This window comes from Podarcis filfolensis, assembly GCF_964270895.1.
Source record: "Podarcis filfolensis genome assembly, chromosome: 4".
In the NCBI taxonomy this organism is placed as follows: domain Eukaryota; kingdom Metazoa; phylum Chordata; class Lepidosauria; order Squamata; family Lacertidae; genus Podarcis; species Podarcis filfolensis.
In genome coordinates this window covers 41,369,298-41,389,613 of record NC_139607.1, presented here as the reverse complement: position 1 = coordinate 41,389,613, position 20,316 = coordinate 41,369,298, and the positions used below count along the sequence as shown (strand labels likewise).

General features: G+C 38.6%; 1 protein-coding gene across 3 annotated transcripts in view; it reads right to left on the bottom strand.

Moving 5' to 3' along the window:
- Positions 1-20,316, bottom strand: part of CNKSR2 (connector enhancer of kinase suppressor of Ras 2) — a 133,805-nt gene that overhangs the window by 58,273 nt on the left and 55,216 nt on the right. For 2 of the 3 annotated variants that reach the window (XM_083612261.1, XM_083612263.1), the window contains exon 9: positions 8,544-8,690. The exons of the other annotated variant lie outside the window; for it this stretch is intronic. In XM_083612261.1, the coding sequence (XP_083468387.1) occupies positions 8,544-8,690 (147 nt within the window). The remainder of the gene's footprint in view (positions 1-8,543; positions 8,691-20,316) is intronic. 3 annotated transcript variants of the gene reach the window in all.

Sequence of the window (20,316 nt, the reverse complement as noted above, 5' to 3'; positions counted from 1 at the left end):
CTCACCATAGCTGCTAGCACACAGCTGGATGTACATAGATTTTTAATAGCAGCAAGAGTCCTAAAGACTCATGGTAAGATGAAAACAAAGATACTCCACTGTGTGTGAAAAAGGGAGCATTGAAATGTCAGGAGCAAAATTATATACAAATACAATTTGTTGCTAAAATACAGCAATTGTATAACATATACAGACTGAGAAACAATTGCTAGGAAAATTGCATGGTCTCCCATAGCTTCAAATTCTGGTATGGGCCTTGATTGGGTGAACATGTGGCACCTGAATGTCTTGCAGAGTCCTCCTCCTCACAGGTTTTGCTTTATTTGAATTTGAATAAATGCTGCAGAGTAGAGTTGTTCCCTATCATGTTCATTCTATTTGCATCTCCTAAGGCAGCCAGCAAGTTCTCAATTTTTATTTTAATAACAGTGAAGATACAGTTGCATGCCAGGCACATTGTGATGGCCCTCCCTAGGCCAGGTAGAGTGAATAATGACCAGGACACAGGAGTGGGTGAAAATAGGCTGGAACCTTTATTGACCACAGTGAGGTAAGCAGGGTTGGCATGGCATTGGGTCAGGGTCTGTCATCCTGGAAGATTTCTGATCTGAAAACACCATCCCAGAACACCTACTAGGGAATTCCTTGGAAGTTGACCCAGCACGCTGCACAACTTGCAGCTGGAATCCTGCTGGTAACCCGAGATGTGTGACACCAGCCCCAGCCCCAGCCCCACCCATGCTCGAGCCAGGAGCTGGTGCACCTCCTAAAGACCATTATGTTCAGATCCTACCCAATGCCATTTCTGCTCAAGTTGTAACTAATAGATTTGTAGAAGACACCTCACAAACACCTGCTATCCACTGAGAGAAAAATGGAAACCTTTCAATGGAAGGCCCACTGTGGTTAAAAGTAAAATTCCTTTCTGGCCCTGTAAACCAGCAACCACTCACGCCTCACTGGGAGACTCTAAAACTGAGGCAGTGAGAGTTGGAAAATTCAGCCCCAAAAGGAGAAAGGCTGAGTCTGAGGGCAACTGGCCCTTTAAGAAGGCCCAGTGCCCGTCCCCCTCGATCTCACCCAGCCATTTGATATGCAGAAGCCCTGTGAGATTCTGGGGAGACAAGCCCCCCCCCCCAGTAGCTGCAAATTAGCTCATGGCTCAAATTCCCTTGCTAAGCTGTGAGAAATAGCCTTTGTCTGTGTTATCTTGGCTGACTCACAGGAAGAAAGTTTGACCTGTCCTAATATGCAGGAAACTTGGCTATAGAAATACCCAATAATTTGAGTTATGTTTGCAAAACACATGAACTAAACACATAAAAACAACTTAAACACGTGGAAGCAACAATTATTTCAGCTAGCTATAAACCAAATAATTTTCTAATTCATGGTACTGGTTAAATGGCATCACGTGTAATTTATTATGAATCTACATTGATTTAATGCAAACTTTATGTAAACATTTTAACTTGAAAAAAGCTTGAAGTGATCCATTCAAACATTAAAGCTTCACAAGCTTCCTTGTAATCACGAGTTTTACACATAAAATCATGAGTTTTACACATAAAAGGTCCAACAGCATCCTTGAATTATAATCTGTTGGAAATGGGGGGATGGCTTATAAGTCTCTCTATGAACATACATTGACACTTGATATGTTTACACATCTGGAGCATCCTGGGGCACTGAACCTATAGACACCCAGTGAGACTTTTGCGGTAAAAGTCCCCTTTGCACAAACAGCCAAGACTTACAACAAAATGAGAAGGGTGCACTGCTAACACTTGCTACAACTAGAGATGCAAGGAGAAGTCACTCCACCCTGCATGAATAAGCAATGGAGCAGGAGCACAAACAATGAAGTAGGACTCCCCAACACCCTTTATCTTTCACTTTCCCTGAGATACACAGAGCACTCAAAACACCAATGAATGGAATGTCTTGCCCCACTGCAGCGCTGGGGAACATGTAAGCACTTTGAATTGGTCTGGAAACAGATTGGTAACCAGTGCAGCTATTTTAAAACAGAGGTCACACAAGATCTAAACAGAACCCATCCAGTAATCTGTCCACTGCATTTTGGACCAATTGAAATTTCTGACTTGTCTTCAAAGGCAGCCTCACATAAATCACATTGCAATAATCCAATTTGGAAGTTAACAGAGTATGGAGTGCATGGGCCAAGTCATCTCTGTCCAAAACGGCCATAGCTGGTAAACCAGCCAAAGCAGAAAAAGGGGCTCCAGTTACCAAGGCCCCCTGAGCACCAGGAACACCCAAGCTGCAAACCTGCTCCTTCCAGAGGCGTGCAACCCCATCCATATCAGACTGCCTCCCCACCACTCACACATGAAACCCCTTTTCAAGATTCAGCTTCATTTTATTGTCTCACATCCAATCCATCACCACCTCCAGTTATCAGTCAAATATCTCAGCTATCTCTCCTGATTCAGATGGAATAAAAAGGTAAAGGGACTCCCAACCATTAGGTCCAGTCGCAGATGACTCTGGGGTTGTGGCGCTCATCTCACTTTACTGGCCGAAGGATCCGGCGTACAGCTTCCGGGTCATGTGGCCAGCATGACCACATGCTGGCTAAACCAGAGCAGCGCACAGAAATGCTGTTTACCTTCCCACTGGGGCAGTACCTATTTATCTACTTGCACTTTGACATGCTTTCGAACTGCTAGGTTGGCAAGAGCAGGGACCCAGCAACAGGAGCTCACCCAGTCATGGGGATTCAAACCACCGACCTTCTGATCGGCAAGCCCTAGGCTCTGTGGTTTAGACCACAGCGCCACCCGCGTCCCATTTCAGATGGAAAAGAGAGCTGCATATTGATGGTACTGCACCTCAAATCTCCTGATGATGACTCCCAGAGGTGTCAAAAAAGGGATATTTGACACTGGGTGATAGTTGCTTTAATATTTTTGAGTCCAGGTAAGTAAGGAGTACACCACCACATTCTTCAAGGCATGTGACACCTGGCCTGCTCCAGTGAAGTATCAGTCACTTGCTGGACTCACCCAGTCAACTCCCTACAGCTAGCTGTAACAAGCCAGTATGGATAAGGGTCAACCCTGCTTTGCAGAGGTCATCCAATATGCTGGCAAAAAAATATATTACCAAAACCAGTCCTCATCAAACACTGTTATGCAGTTACCACTGTTCAGGTCCAGGCAAGCATCTTGGTCACTGGACTTGGTCACTGGACTTGTTATAGTTGTTCCAATTTTGGGTCCAAGGAGCATGTTATAGAACCATGGCATTCAGTTTTGGTGAAAACCCACACCCACTCCCATCTCCACATTCCACAAAGAGGTATTCACTACCTCCTGGACTTAGCCAATTTCTTTCTGCTAGATGTTACAGGCCAAGAAGAGCAAGGGATATGTGGTTATGCTTAAGGCCTACGTATCTAAATACCTGTCCATATCCTTTGGTTTCAACAATTCAAAACCATACAGCAAAAGAAGACTAGATCCTAGGTAGCCTCATATTGCTTTAATGAACCAGGTAAGCTCCTGAACCAATGGATGGAACTCCTCAGTTGGGTGGTAATAGAGAAGTAGATGCCACCACCATAGGCTTGATAACAAATTTTTATTTGTGTTTGTTCAGATTCACATGTGGTTTTCCACCACTTGCACCCACGTGGTCTCCTTGCCTGCTTCATAGTTCCTGCAACCCCCGGTAAAGGAAACTTTCCTTTTGTTTATATGGCTATTGGCTGTGCTAATTGAGCACAACTTTAGCCCTGGTAATAGCCCTAGTGCAGTGGCTATGAGGAACAGTGAGATCATAGGACTGTCCTGTCCATCAGACAAGAAAGTTTCTGTGCTTAAAAATATATATATTAACTAGCAAAAATCAAATGGGAGTAACAACAAAAAATATACAGAATGTGTGACCCTTTAGTGATAAAGATTGTATTTCTTCAAGGGAAACAGCACAGCAGAGAAACGTTTCATTTAGCAAAAATCATTTAAAGTATCAGATTGCTCATATGGAATTAACAGCAGAACCTCAGCCAAACATGACAGTCACAGAATAATTTTAAAACTTCTAAACATGAAATGTTGTATGACTATAGGGACAAATTATAGGTTAGAATCAAAGGGATAATTATGGATAAACATTGAAAAATATATTTGTCTATTTAGAACTACACCAATGTTCACTTACATAAATGGAAACCTTATACACAGAATTAATATTCAGGGATCTTATATTTTTTTCCAGGCTTCATTATCTGTTGAAACAACATTATATAGATTACTAAATTAGTCCAAAGCACTTTTTAAAAGGAGTATTTTCCAGAAGGCAGAATAGTAGGTTCCCCAGCAGCAAACCCATCTTTGATTAAAGTTTACTAGTACTTAGCTTTGTGTGACATCATTTACATTATTGGAAACTACCAAAAGAGAACATCATTCCATCCCCACTCCATCCAAAAAGGGAAATAACAAGATTGGGAAATGAAACAAATATCACAAAAAGAGGGTGATAAAAATGTATATTTAAAACCTGGAAATGAAAGAAACATATTTTCAAAAAAAACTCAGATAATTTTAAGCCAGTAGCTTTGAGAAAAATAATATGCTTATTTCAATGCTCTGTTAAATAAAAACTAAATAGAAGTTATGATTACCAAAACAATACAAAGGGTATGGTCAAATGATGATCCCTCTAAGGAACATAGGGGAGAAATCTAAAAATCATGTATAAATCCTGAAATTTCAGTTTTTAAATTTTGTAAAACATTGCAATGAATATTTTAAACTTGAAAGACAATTTAAGAACATGCATCAGCAAAACACTAAGGAACAGTAATATAACGATAATACTCTGGATTGTTCCAGAAAAAATATTTGGCTACTAATTTACAGTCCAAATACAGTATAACTATATTTACTTGCAAGTCCCACTGATTTTAAAAAAACAAATTCCAATTAATTATGTTTAGGATTGCTTTGAGACCATAGTACTTTCTGTGTCTAACCACTAATAGCATGCTGCAATGAAATCAAAGACTAGTCACAGTTATGGTGCTATGTTATGTACGTCTACTCAGAAGGAAGTCCCACTATGTTCAATGGGATTTACCTTCTGAAAAGGATCACAGCCATATTCTGAATAATAAATCCCAAGACTGAATTTCCACATTCCGCATAAATGACTGTTGGGTGGAATAAACAGTAAAAATTATTTACTTCACTCATTAAAAGTGTTTAAAAGCAGGATGCTATAAAAGAAGAGTGAATCACTAGGTGAGTCACAGTTTTCGATATAATTCATGTACTATATTACCTATATTATCTTAACTTGATAAATTAAGCACCATTTCACTATCCCTTAGAATGCACTGAAAACAATGCAAAATAACTTTGTGTTCTTGTGGGAATCCCCACATTCCAAAGTTTGGGAATGACACGTTCAAGTAAATTCTGCTTATAATCAAATTGTCTGGTACTGGTAAAAGAACTTTAAAACCATTACTAATTTTAAATGATTATCAGGCTGGCGCATGGGAAAGGGGGGCTTTGGTATTTCGAGACATGTCCTCTGTATCTGCTTTAGCCTGGTGTCTCTCTTCTCCCCGCACCCCCATTTCCCCCCCCCCCCCAAAGCTGCCTTATCTAATGTCCAGTGCATGAGGATTTGCAATGCAATCTGCTAAAGAACATCATCTCCCTCTTGGTGGTATTTTAAAAGTTGCTACTGGTCATAGAAACATACTCATGTTTTACAAATGGGGAAGCAGACCCATTCTGTGAACTTGTGAGAATATCTCTCAACTATTCAAATGCAGCACATTTACCATAATGGCTGCAATATGACTATGGAAATGGCACCCCTGTTAGTATAAAGTTATGCTTATCTGAAAGTGTAGGGATGTTCTCCAGATCATTTGGAACAAGCATTTGTCCTATGTGTTTCAGAAGTGTAACGCATATTCAACTTTTCATTATGCAAACCGTATCTTGCAAAATAAGCATACTTTTTACATAAGGAACATATTTAATACATCATGCTATAATATTACACATTACATTAATGCAAAGGTACAAGGTGTAAGCATAAATATGCAAGGGCATATTTACAGAAATAAAAGTGTATCAGTCTTAAGAAGGCAAGTTGCTAACCTTTCATGAAAATTAAGACTAAAAGCTACTGATGTATATTATACAGTTAAAAATTCCATGTTTACAGAGGGTTTTGTTAATTTCCCATCAGTTTTCTTTACTAATGTTCTAACTTGTACATATAGGAGCTCACTGAAAGTAAAGAACCTCTTTTGGGTAAAAGTTCAGATCAGAACATAAAAATGAGAACAAATATTTTACAAACCTATAAAATAGGATCTCCAATTGAAGTTGCATTTTCAGATTTGAATAACATCTTAGATCTATCAAATTTTGAACTATCATGATCAGCAAACAGAGTTTTGTTAGTCATGTAAGATTTATGTTTTACAATTATTGAGACTGTGATCCCACCCCCAACCTGCAAAATGAATTCTAGAGTTTTAGCTTTATGCCTATATCTGTATTAATAAATATACATTTATAAAAACATTTTAAAAGCTCCTTTAGAGTTCTTCCACATCTTGCTTTTTGTTTTAAACAGGAACACTGTAACTGTTCTGGAATGTACCCAAGAAGGAAAACAGTGTTCCTTAGTGTCATTTGGAAAGGAAAGGGTTTTGAGTATACATATTTTAAGTGACATATTAATCAAAAGATCAATATTTTAGTTTAGAAAAAGCAACAAGCCTTTATATCTTCAATTGTTAATTAAATTGTATAGAAGTCCAGTTTATCATAACAAATGTTTTACAATGAAACAAAAATACAGAGTTAGGGTTTAACTTAAAATAAGAAAAAAGAATCAGTTAAAAAGCAGGTCAGCAAAATACTATATTCAACTAAGGTATACTGAAAGCAGACCAACTGAAATTAATGGACCAACATTATGTGTCTACTCTGAGTAGGACTAGCATTGGATATAACCCAATATACTTAAATCTATGGATTTCAATGGATCTAGTCTTGAGTATGACTAACGTTGGATATTACCCTTTGGAACTATTTACCTGAGCAAAATTATGCAGGGATGTGACCTGTACGTATGTTAAATATAGCTGAATATAGATGGGCTTAAGACAGTGTTTGTAAATTCTAATCATATTTTGTGTTCTAAGCCACTCCTATGATATACTGACAATATGTTTAGCAGGCAACCAAACAGCAATCTATGATGGTTTATGGTTTGATATGAAGATTTATATTTATTTCCCTTTCCTTTATATATTTTTACTTTCCTTTATTGCCATCATTCCTATTTTATTACATGATTCCAGTCTTCCTTAACAAATAAGAGCACAGCAGAAGAGGCAGGCAGGCAGGGCATTCAGTAACATTCACAGAGATGGCATTCATTAAGTGTACCCACCTTTCCCTCTCTTTGTCAGCAGAATAGACAAAGGGAGGTACAATCCTGTCTGGGGCTGAAACCAATATGTGAAGAATACTAATTGTTATTTACTTGTCTGGAAAGTGAAAGAAACCTAACCAAGGCAGGAAATTACATTTCCACATCTGTGAGAGTTACATTGACATCCACCTGGCTGCACTGCCCAAAGGACCCTGAAAAGCTTCTTACTTTGGCTGCGCTTTACTGAGTTCCAACTCAGGTTCTTTTGCCACACACTCCTCACCCCTACCCCCTTGCTCTGTGTCTAATTATGGGTAGAGGAAGGAAGACCTTGAGGCTCCTGGCATGGAACCTCTATCCACTGTTTCTTTCCCAGCAACAACGAATCAGGGCTCTACCACTTTCTTCATCTACTCTGTAGGTGTGTCTCTTGCTTATATACATTTGAACTGGTGGGGTGGGAGTCTAGAGATGGAGAATGTAGGATTTAACAATGTGGTTAAATCAGTCTATTCAATTTTTTATTTTTATTAAATCAGGACCTCATACTGTAACAAACTGTTTGGATTTGGATTTGATATCCCGCTTTATCACTACCCTAGGGAGTCTCAAGCGGCTAACATTCTCCTTTCCCTTCCTCCCCCACAACAAACACTCTGTGAGGTGAGTGAGGCTGAGAGACTTCAGAGAAGTGTGACTAGCCCAAGGTCATCCAGCAGCTGCATGCGGAGGAGCGGGGAAGCGAACCTGGTTCACCAGATTACAAGTCCACCGCTCTTAACCACTACACCACACTGGCTCTCCTGTTTAATGTTGCATAGTAACCTATAAACATTATATAGGGTGGAAAGCATATCTAAAGTTTTGTGAAATAGAGCAGATATATGCAACTGAGGAATACAAGATTGTCTAAATTTTGCAAGCTTGGGATTTAATGTTAACTGAACTCTAGAGAATAAATGTGCAAAGATCATGTCAAAAACCATTGTCAAAGCATACAAGACTAAATCCACATATGCTGCTGAGATGAGGCACAATAAAGCAGCATTGAGATAATCTATAGCTAAAATGATGGTGTATGATTTATGATTAAGCATCATTACCTGCAGAGCAAGGGGCTTCCATCTCATATTTTTCAGTAAAGCTGGTGCTGAGGTAAGCATGCTCTGAGGTCGCTTTTTCAAAGTTAAGATAACACCACTCGGATCCTCTCGTAGTGCATTCACCAAATTTTTCAACTGCCACCCCACCTGGTAACCAGCAAAATTATTACAATAAAATTGAGGTACAATATTCACAGTGTAATCTTCCCTTTTTAATAAGATTAGTAAAATCAACAAAGTTTTAGAAGATTAATTTTTTTAAAATGTCACAGTTTACATCACTGAACCATGCCATCTAAAAATCAGTATTATCAGGATGCAATAAAGTAGGTTATGTGCCATTTAAGCCTAAATAATGAATACTGTACACTGCTGCTGCTGCTCTGCTGCTAAGCTTGTTTGGGCGCTTCTTTTAATTTTTATGTGATCCTTTAATAATTTGTTTGAAACTAGTTACAGTTGAACACTGGAAGATCAAAACATAAAAGAAGCTTATGCATTTAAAGGACTTTAAAGGACACTGCCCTACAGTTTAAAAAATACTAGCATTATTTTAGCTACATATTTCATACTTTATTATTTTCTACAATCAAGCATGCTACTATCCCTCTCCCCCATACTTCATGTGTTGTGCCATTATAAAATTAATTATAAAAAAATTGTTCTTTCAGACTGATCAAAAATTAAGGGCTTATCCAGACTTCCTCTTCTTCCGCTGCTTTCCCCTGGGGAATACTGCTCTTTAGTGCTCAGTTGGGGCAAACAGCAATTGGGTTTTTTGTGGATTGCCATTTGTTCTGATTTAAAGCTAAAGAGCTTTTTTCCTGGGAAAGGAGGGGAGCAAGGGGAAAACTCTAGACCAGTGCCTATGCACTGATTAGAAGACCTCTCAGACCTGTGCTTTCTACACACAGGACAAGTGCAAGTATGGACGGGTCGTAAGACAACAAAAGCAAAAACACCCCACAATCTGGTCTTGAGTGCATCATAAAACCAAAGTATACTATAAATGCTTCATGCTTTAGCAGTGCAATTCTAAATGGCTCCAAAAATTTCAATGAGCATCAGTAACTACAAACATAAATGTCAATTATTCAAGATCAAGATGTGTGTCGGATATATTAGCATTGAAGTGTGGAAATGCAGTTACAGAAGTCATGGCACTACCTTCATGATGGCATATTACGCACATATGACAGAACTAATGTTTTTAACTGGCCTATATTATCACCTGAAGCAGTTAATAGTTCTGGCACTGGATGTTCTTCTGACCCCTTCAGTACATATATCCTAAGATGCTTGTATTCTGCTAGTTCCCATCTGTCACCTACCATCTACCAGGTATAGCAATCCTTCCACACCAGTGGCAGAGTGACTAAATTTGCTATTACAGATAGGTAGCCATGTTGGTCTGCCATAGTCAAAACAAAAAAAAAAAAATTCCTTCCAGTAGCACCTTAAAGACCAACTAAGTTAGTTCTTGGTATGAGCTTTCGTGTGCATGCTCATTTCGTGTGTATCTGAAGAAGTGTGCATGCACACGAAAGCTCATACCAAGAACTAACTTAGTTGGTCTTTAAGGTGCTACTGGAAGGAAAAAAAAATTTTTGTTTTAAATTTGCTATGTTAGTCTAATTACATTCCAGCTCTGGTGAAGATACTTGATTTTTCAAGGGCAAGCGTCCTACACTTCTGGTTTAGTGATAAAATTGGTGCACAGCGAATAGACACAAAACATTTAGGAAGGCTTTTCCTAATTAATGCAACCAAATCCTTAGCTTTAGAAAATGAACAAAAAGGTTTAAACAGTTGGTACTATCATATGTACAGAGCAACTTAACTGTTAGCTGTTACTTTTATCCAACAACATCAGGCTAGGGGAATGAGATGCTGCTGCTGCTGTCTCCTAAACCATTATGTTAAATGAATAATAGACTGCAGTATATAAAAGGCATCTATTTCACTTCCTTATCCTCTGAGAACTAATCCTCTCAGTCACAATAGGTAAGCAATGCTCATATACTGAGAACAATGTGAGAATTTGAAATAAATACAGATAGCTTATCTAACTTGTTCTCCAAAATGGGAGAAATTTTGAATGTGTAGCAGACCAGTCAGTGAATGTTCCTCCCTTCTCCAACCCATTTGTGTGTCTACCACAATGAAGATGAAATAACTTCTAGACACCCACAGTCAATGGCCAGAAAAATGAAAGCAGAGGCATGGAAATTCAATGTGATGGCAGAAATCAATACAGCAATTATTATGGCCATGGCAAGGATCATTCATCACAAGGACACCACGTTCTGTGGGATCCCCGTGGTGACTAGAATGTGTGCTTGTGTACTTGTACACAGAACAATTTTGTTATTGTTTAGCAAATGACATAGCAACAACAAGTGAAGCTTGTCCCTTAAACTCCAAATACCTTTGAACAATTCATATAAGCAAGATGCCCAAATGCTGATTACTGGATGTTTCCATTCCAACACAATGAAAAAAAGCATCCAATCAAAAGTGAATTTTATATAAAATTATTTAGCTGCAATACATTTATTGCAGATATATAATGGTAAAAGTACTAGGAACCTAACCTAAACAGTATATTGTAAGAATAAATTGAAAACTATATCCTGACATGAAACTGCATCTCCATCTCAGACGATCCTTCAACATTTTTCTTAATGATATTCAACAAATATTTCTTATAGTCTGGCACTAATTTGCATTATTCTTCTTTCATAATTTAATGAGAACTATTATATTAACTATATTCACAGAATTATGCAGTGGACTAAGCAGACTGCATGTATTCAGTCTGGAAAATAAAACCATCAAAAATTCTGCAACAATATGAACCAAATTTGGGGTCCAGAAGGAATTATGCCACATATTTAAATTATACAAATTGGTTACTATTTGCTTCTTTTGCATAAAGGATTCTGCTTCATGTGGGGCAGGGATGAAGAACTTCAGATGAGGAGACTGAATGTGTTCCTCCTAGATCTTTGGTTTAGCCCCCAGGCTAAACCATGAGACCTGCTCGGCATCCTTCTCAAGTACTTTTGCCTGAATTGTGTGTGTGTGTGTGTGTGTGTGTGTGTGTAAACCTCTCATTTCTGTGTACAGTACTTGAAATGTAGCTTACTATACAAAAGAAAGAGTCATATCTGCTGCTCCATCCCCTTTTGTCTCTTGCCTCCCTGCTACGGGCATGAGGCCCCCAGAAGCTTGCCCATAAAAAAGGTAACCCTCAGGCCGATAAGGCTCCCCATCCCAGCAAAGAAGTACTAGGGTCTAGAACCCTGTCCCTGATCACAGGGAATCCTTCTCAGCTTCTACTCTCTTGGCTTCAGAGATTTCAATAGGCTTTACTAACTTGGAATCATTGAGTTGGAAGAGACCCAGGGGGTCATTTAGTCCAACCCCCTGTAAAGCAGGATTCTTTTGCCCAAAGTGGGACTCAAACCCACAACCAACATGCTTTCAACCTTATTTTTGCAACTGCAACTGCAGTAAGTACAAGATAGTGCAATGTGTAATCATCATCTGGAGTATATACACATTCCCTAAAATAGGGTTATTTACATGCAATCTCAAGGGTGGTTGTACCAAATCACTATACTCTGCGCTATCTTTAGTGTGGGTACTCTTTGAAGAAAGTGACAGAACAGCACGTAAACAGGTTGGTTTGTTAATATGCCTGATGCCAAATACTGTAATATTTAAGTCAATAAATACATCAAGATACTATTACGTTGCACTTTGAATAGTGTCTAGCTGATAAACAGGCTTTCCATTCTCTACTACGAATGATGCGCTCTTATGACCTCACAGTGATTTCTCATTTTATTTGAAGCACATTTCTTTGCTCAGGCTCTCTTCTTAGTCTTTTCTCATACCTTTCTGATTTCTACTACAACATTTTACAAAGAAATTACACAGCATAACTATACAAACTGCTTCCTTTAAAACAGAAACAAAAAGTTAAGCCTTTTCCCTCATGTTTTTCCAAGCTCCCCCCGCCTTTCTTTTCATCCTTTGGCTCAGCATCTACATGATGCTAATGTTTCAGGGGAAATTAACTTTCGTATATGAATCCTGCCCATATACTATAAGGCTGTAAACAGGAATTATCTAAATAAGGGTTATCTATTTTTCAGTTACCTCATATACCTCCTAGATGCTTAAGTGCTTATTGTTTAGAAAGCGTTATTAATATGACATAGAGCAAGGAACACCCATGCATGCAGGCCTCAATCAGTATGCTAAATCTGCCAGAGTCTGTTAACTAAAGGCTATCTATTTTAACCTTTTGTTATTTAAAGTCCATAGTGGACTGAATTGGCTTAAACATTTTGCTGGGTTACATTATGACTTGTGCTCAGCTCAGCACAACTCTACTGACAGTGGGTAGTGATTTTTGCCTCCTCTCTTCAGCCCAGAACAGTGTGCAAAGTGAAGCTCAGAGCTGCAGAAGGAAGTGGAGGAGTTCACTGGATCCTCACTCCCTGTGAAAATGGAAGGAACCTTTCCATTCATGCAATAACAGGTTTGTATCCAATCCAATTATAAAAATTCCACTCCTCATTTGCAGGAACAGTCATTGAGGAGATAGCAACACATGCCTCACCTCCCAGCAGTGGATTTCCTGCTGCTTACTATGGCGGGGGGGGGGGGGGAGAGTGGCAGGAAGGTAATAAAACAAAAGAATTGTAGAATTGGAAGGGTTTCCAAGGGTCGTCTAGTCCAAGCCCAGGCAACGTCCTTTAACTGATATTCCCAGGGATTGAACCTTGAAACTTTGGATTGCAAATATGTGTTCTCTAATGTGACCTATAGTCTTTCCCTGAAAAACTACCTAACTTCATTTGTTGATTTGCATGACTATGTCAGTCAAAGGGTGGTTCCACATGGGAGATTACTGCATGATTGATGTTTCTGATGCATGTATGTTTTTGGGAACTGTCCATATGACATCTTCAGCATCAAAATGTCAGCCCACATTTCTTCTATTTAATCTAGATTTATTCTTTCTGCAGGGGGGCAAGGAAACACCCTTGCCAATGAGCCAAGAAGTATGCTAAATCTGAGCTAGAAGTTACAGAATCCACTTCAGATAAAGTAGCAGTAAAATCACCATCTTGCAGGATCCATGCATGGGCTCAGTTAAAAATATGAGGACCGGAAACTAGACCCTATTTTTGCAGTTGACAGCTTCTTCCAGCATTTGAAGATGGTTCCTTGGCTCCCATTTACATAGTGTATGTCACTGAGCAAGCCGAAGATGGAAAAGGAGCCATATAGCAGTTAGGGGATCTGCCTCTTTAAAAACCTGACTTATTGTCCAAATCTTGAAACGTTGCCAAGAAATCAAGGCTTCTCTCAAATCATAGTATCTTGTGGGTATTTAAATCTTCTTTTAAAACTTGCTGATAGAGAGGTTTTTCTACACAAGCATTCAGAATCTGTATAATACCCCAGCATTCCAGATATTTTACAGAGCTTTCCATCTAGGGCTTCTTGTTTCTCTACTCCTAACCTTGACCCTGTACCTCTTCACTGCCTGCCCAATCTTTAGCCCACAACAGATTAAAGGTGTGCAAGAATCTTAATCTATACACACATACACACAAACATGAACTTAATCTTTTCCCAATGAACTGTGCCATTCAAATTTCCCTTTTACACTATTAATGTAACAATGGCAGTGGCAGACATGTAGTAGACCTTTTGACCAAAGATGGCTGATTTGTTTTTTACATAGTTTTTTCATAAAAATTTTCACAAAAGCATAATAAATTAAACGACTATTTTTGAAAAGACAGACTGAGCATATTTTAGATAGCAAAAGGTGTGTCATCAGAAATATCTAATAATAAATTGTCTAGAAAGGAACATGGAATTGCTGATAAGATTTTCTAGTTTTTCTTCAGTGAAAGATTCGTTTCTGACAAACTCCTTCATTTAGTCTTAGTTATAAGCACATTCTTAGCCAAAATACAATGTTCTCTATTCTGATTATGATAGACAGCGGAGTAGACTGCATAAAATTTTGGTAGCTAATTAAAAGAGACATATAATGTTTAAATCACTGCTTACCCTGTCCACATTTATGTAAATAAAAAATGAAGTCAATACATTATCCACTATAAGAACGCCCTACATTGTATTTATGCTGTTTCTAAAATTAAAATTTTAATGTACAATGCAAAACGTAACTCTTTAGATATCTCTGTAGTTGTTAAAATATGGAACCAAACAAATAACAACAATGTAGCCATATATGTGCTGACTCAGAAGTAAGCCTCATTGAGTTGAATGAGACTACTCCTCTGTAAGTTTATAGAAGATTGCAGCCAAAGACAATTTTTCCGAAGCTCTAGGTGCAATCTATTTTTGTATTATGGTCTATTTAATGTAATTTAATAATGCTCAAAAGCAATACTTTTAAGAATGGATGGAGAGCTTTTAAACACAGTATAATTAATATAAATTTTTATTTATTTATTTGCAAAAGTGCTGCTAAATTATGTGAACTGAAGTAACAGGAGTGTGTGTTAATCATAAAGCCCTGAAGCATGTATTTCTTGAAGACTTCATATGAGTAAGGCTCTCATTTTAAAGGTTTCATAAAAAGCACCTGATTTTAAAAATTAAAAGGAGTACTCAAAACTTACTTAATTTACAACATTAAAATGCAATTTTGTGAATATACTCTAATAGCAAAAGGTCCTTTTAAGCTGGAAGCTTTACTGACCCAAATGTTTGACTCTGTCAAGTAGTAGGTGGGTGTTACCTCTGACTCAGGATGCATTACTCACGTTACAGTTGATAAGAGGCAGAGCCTGGAATGACAGAGACACAGAAGTTTAGGGTGAAGAGAGTCACAGATTCCAAGTCCTTCTCTTAGGCATGATTGTGAAAAATGCTTGGAGTCGGAAGAGCCTTGTATATGAATCATAACTTTAAACTGATCAATAACTTAATTCTGAAAGTATAATAGCTATTTTAATAATCATATAATTGTTTTCCTTTTACAAAGCCCCCTGTATTTATACACTTAACATCCTAAACTTCTTTACTTGGAAATCCTATCAATAGCTTTCACTTTCAGATGATTATGCTTAGGCTTATGATTATGATTAAGCCTTCAGACCATGTCTTCAAATCACTTGTAAATTTTTTAAACAGGGTTAACTTTAATCACTTAGGGATCAGATGTTCTGTTTGAGGGCCTAGTGAAAGGGGAAATGGAGAGCAGCAATTTTTATAAAATAAATGAATCCCCATTTAAAAAATGTTCTGGTCATAGCCCAGGCAATAATGGGCCAGATTCAAAGACCCTCAAAATTAGCCCAAATATACTTAAAACCTGTGATGTATTTTCTTTCCCCCACAAGCGATTGTAACTTATTTTTAAATAGAATATATATTCAAAAACTGTGATACAAAGTGGGCTTAACTGTTCAAAGAAGAAATTGGGGAGAGGAGAGGCACACCGCTTCTAGGATCTACTGGTCTTATGGGACTGAAGTAGGCTTTTGAAATATAGCCAGTATTTAATTCCTCAAAATGGCTTGCGCTTATTCAGGAGGAATGTTATCTTTCTGAGGGTGGCAGAATACAATGCTTCATCACAAACTACTCTGAAAACACCCTAGTTTCAAAAGTGGTTTATATAAGACTGCTGTTTGAAAAGCACTAAATAGAAAGCATCGATGGAGATGTAGAACTAGTTGTTTTGTTTTGATACATTGTAACCTATAGTTACTCCCTGGTAACTAGGCAAAACAAGCTACAACATTCATCCTAAATTTTGGACATTTTGATTTTATTTTTCCTCCTGCTAACACTCTGCACTTTGTGTAGGCATTTTGCCTAAAGAAGAGTGCTGGAGAGCTTGAAAGCTTGCCTCAATTTTGTGATGTTTTGGTTAGTCCTACTAACCAACTGCGTTGTCAACTGTGGGTTTTTGTTTGTTTTTCTTACAGACCAACATACCCACCTTTCTGTTTTAGTACAAGTCATTACAGACTGCCCTGAGCTGCTGAGCTAGTGGAGAATTACATTCTTCACTATAATAACTAAGTGGACCTCTGAGACAGAATGTAAATTTCATAATAATGATAATGATGCAAGGATGACTAGGTCACCCATCTGTTCAGTATTAATTATTTTATACTGTTCTTTCCCTTGTACCAGTACCACCTGCACTGAAAGAATCAAACTGTTTACTAAGATGGGATGAGAGAACACTGTGTGTGTGTGTGTGTGTGTGTGCGCGCGCTATAGTAACAGGTATCTATAAACTAAGGTTACTTGAACTTAGTCCCCACCCCCAGCTCCTGGGGGCTAAGCCCCTGAATATTTTGGGGATGGGGGCCTGCCTCCCATGTCCAAAAAAACACAGAGGCGAAGCGCAATGCTCCAGTGGCCAGCTCCTTCTCCTCCTGCTGCCAGGGACAGGAAGAAGGGCTTAAGCAACCTTCCGCCAGTGGCAGCACCAGGAAGAGGCGGAGGAGGAGCCGTGTAGCCATGCAGCTGCCACATTCAGTTCCACGCACAGATACTCCCAACATCCTGATATCACATGTGCAACCACTGCTCCCCGCCCCCTCAAATCACCCTCACACACTGGCGCTTCTCCTTGAACTTGGCACAAAAGAATGGATGATTCTGCTTTTTCTGAACTGTGATCATTCATATCTAGAGCTGTCATGGTTTATTCCTTTACAAGACTAGGCTTACATCTACAACTAGGCCTAGTTTGTTCCGTGCAGGAAGACCTCTAATGGAAATTCCCTTTGAGCAATAAGACCCTTGAGTAATTGGACTACAAAAATAGCCATTTTAGTGGGACTAGGAAACAAAGTATTTTGTATCAGTATGGACAAAACAAGTTGCTGGGGAAGAGTGAAAACAAAGGTGGAAAGGGACTCTAAAGTTACAAAAAAATGGATAACTCCGTGTATCCTAGTTCTGAACTCCTTGAAGGAACTGCAATTCCTTATGAACCTATCAGAATGTATTCTGCAACAGTTCATGCTACCATGTTTTTCCTCTAGGAACTTCTTTATTTTTTAAAACAACGTATTTTAATTAGAAATGTGACTTATGGCTCATGGCACCTTTTGGTATCAGAAAAGAGGCCTGGAGGACCACATTCAGTCCCCAGGCCTGGAGTTCCCCATCCGAATTCAGGATGATATCCAACATTAGTCATCCTCAGACTAATCAATCCACTGTAATAAGTGTTAAGTATCTTAAGTCCTTTGCTTTTCATCGGTCTACTCTGAGAATGACTTAGTTGGATCTCACCTTCAGTTGTTTTACTTGGTTGAACAAAAGGGTGATCAGTGAACAATCCAACATGCAATGTATGCAGTTTTATTTAATTTAATAAGGGCAGGCAGGAAATGTTCCAGCAAATACAGATTGTAGCCTAAAGTCCACTGAGTTCAGCAAATATTTTGATGACTGTTTCTTCAACTGTTGTTGCTGCAGATTGCATTGTTTCATAGTAAACTGAAGTCTGAATTAGCTATAACATTGTTACAGCATAATCAATGCGAGATTCATAAATTTTCTAATATTAATTTGTATACTTGGAGGTTGTTTGCACTGCCACACCATCATTAATTCATAGTAATAAGCAGAAAAACTAATTTTTGTATTGTTGCATACTATTACTGCATTAAACTAAATTATACACAATTGACAGAATATATCTTAGCTATGTATTACATGGAAATTATTTTATAATTAGGCAGAACTTTAACTAATTCAAGTGTATAAAATCTTCCAATTCATTCAACTGCATATCTGGAACTGCAAGAAAAAAAGCAAATATCTACTATGACCTCTTGCAAGCTAACAAGAATCAACTAGCTAATTCATCCATAGTTTTTAGGCAGAACCAATATTCAGAACTAATGATAAGCGTTTTACACTGCACTTTTCCTAAGTGCTACACAAGTGGTTCACATACATTGTCAGTGATCCTCAGAAAACACTGAAGGCAAGCCATTAGTATTATCCTGATGTAACAGATAAGGATAGCTGAGATAGAGGCTCACTTAGGAATACCAAGTGAGTTAATAACAGAGCTGAAGACTAAACTGGAAACTTCCAACTGAAAGCTTACGCTCTCAACCATTACGCCATATTCAGCATATACAAACTGATGCACAGTTTGCAATTGTGTGCAATTCCGAAAACCTATAGTACAGCTATACAAGGTATCAAACTATTTGTAGTGCAAAATTGACATTGGAATTAATCCTTAGCATTTGTATCTAAACTGATATCATTCCCTTGGCAGCAAAACAAGAAGGATTTATTGTAAGAATAATCTCACTGCCATTATAAACAAGAGCACTGACTTAGGGGCCTATTAGCCTCCTGGCCAATGGATCTTCAAGTTAATACTACTGCAGGGACTCGGTGCTACAGCAGCTTCTCCCCAGTACTGCTTGAATTGTACTAGCTTGGGGGCTGGAAATGGGCTATATACAAGGTAGGTGGAGGGAGAAGTATTCTAAGTCTGAATCGCTCAGACCTGCTCCTGCCCTTACATGTTGGCATAATGTTATGTTAGTGACAGAGATGGTGCAAGTCAAAGAAGCAAAGCAAAACTTCTACTGAGAGCAAGGCAGAGCCAAAATATATTGCCCCCTCACTTCCTTCTGCTTTGTCCACACCATCACAATAGTGTATAGAATTGCAACCAACTCTGCACTCAATCATAACAAATCCACAACATAATATAAATCCTTAAAAACAGATTCCACAGCTCAGATGACCAGACACTTGGTATCACATCTAGCCTCATGTCATATACCCTTGGAGGGAACTTTGGTGATTGGCTCTATGATAAAATATTACACTTTATACAAACAGCCTGGTTTCAGAACAAACAGAGGAAGAACACACTATTAATGCTACTTATCTCAGACCCCTTACAAGTACTCTGCTGCAGGATCATCTCCCTTCCACAGCAGGAACTTCTGCTCTATTACGCCAGCTGAGGATACAAGAATACATCCCACATAGATAAGCAAAGGTGGTGGGAAGAGAGAAACTACCGTATTTCTCGCTCTATAAGACGCACCAGACCACAAGACGCACCTAGTTTTTAGAGGAGGAAAACAAGAAAAAAAATATTCTGAATCTCAGGAGCCAGAACAGCAAGAGTGATCGCTGCGCAGTGAAAGCAGCAATTCCTCTTGCTGTTCTGGCTTCTGGGATAGCTGTGCAGCCTGCATTCGCTCCATAAGACGCACACACATTCCCCCTTACTTTTTAGGAGGGAAAAAGTGAGTCTTATAGAGCAAAAAATACGGTATTTATCTGATTGTGACTGCAGCATATATCTCCCCATGTCTCAAATATTGTCAACAATAATTTAGTTAAATTGTGTGGCATAATCAATGCTTCCTGACTCATCAGCCAGCAGCAATGTTTCCACACAGGTCACCAAAAACATGCATTCTTCAGAAAGGGGATTGGCTAAAGGTTATCAGCCTTCGAAAATTGATAAATGCCAGGCACTCCTCTTCAATAATTGTATGGCTACTCAAAACCTAATGTACCCTTTTGCATTTCAGGAGAACAGTCTGGTCACATGGAGCAGAACAAACAGACGCTGAGCAAAGTTTTATACTACTGCTCCCTACAGCGTAGGAACAATTGTAGTTTTAGTGATGAGTCTCTCCCAACCTCCCCAACACAGGAAGTATTTCAAGGAGGAACACGGATGAGTACATAGGTG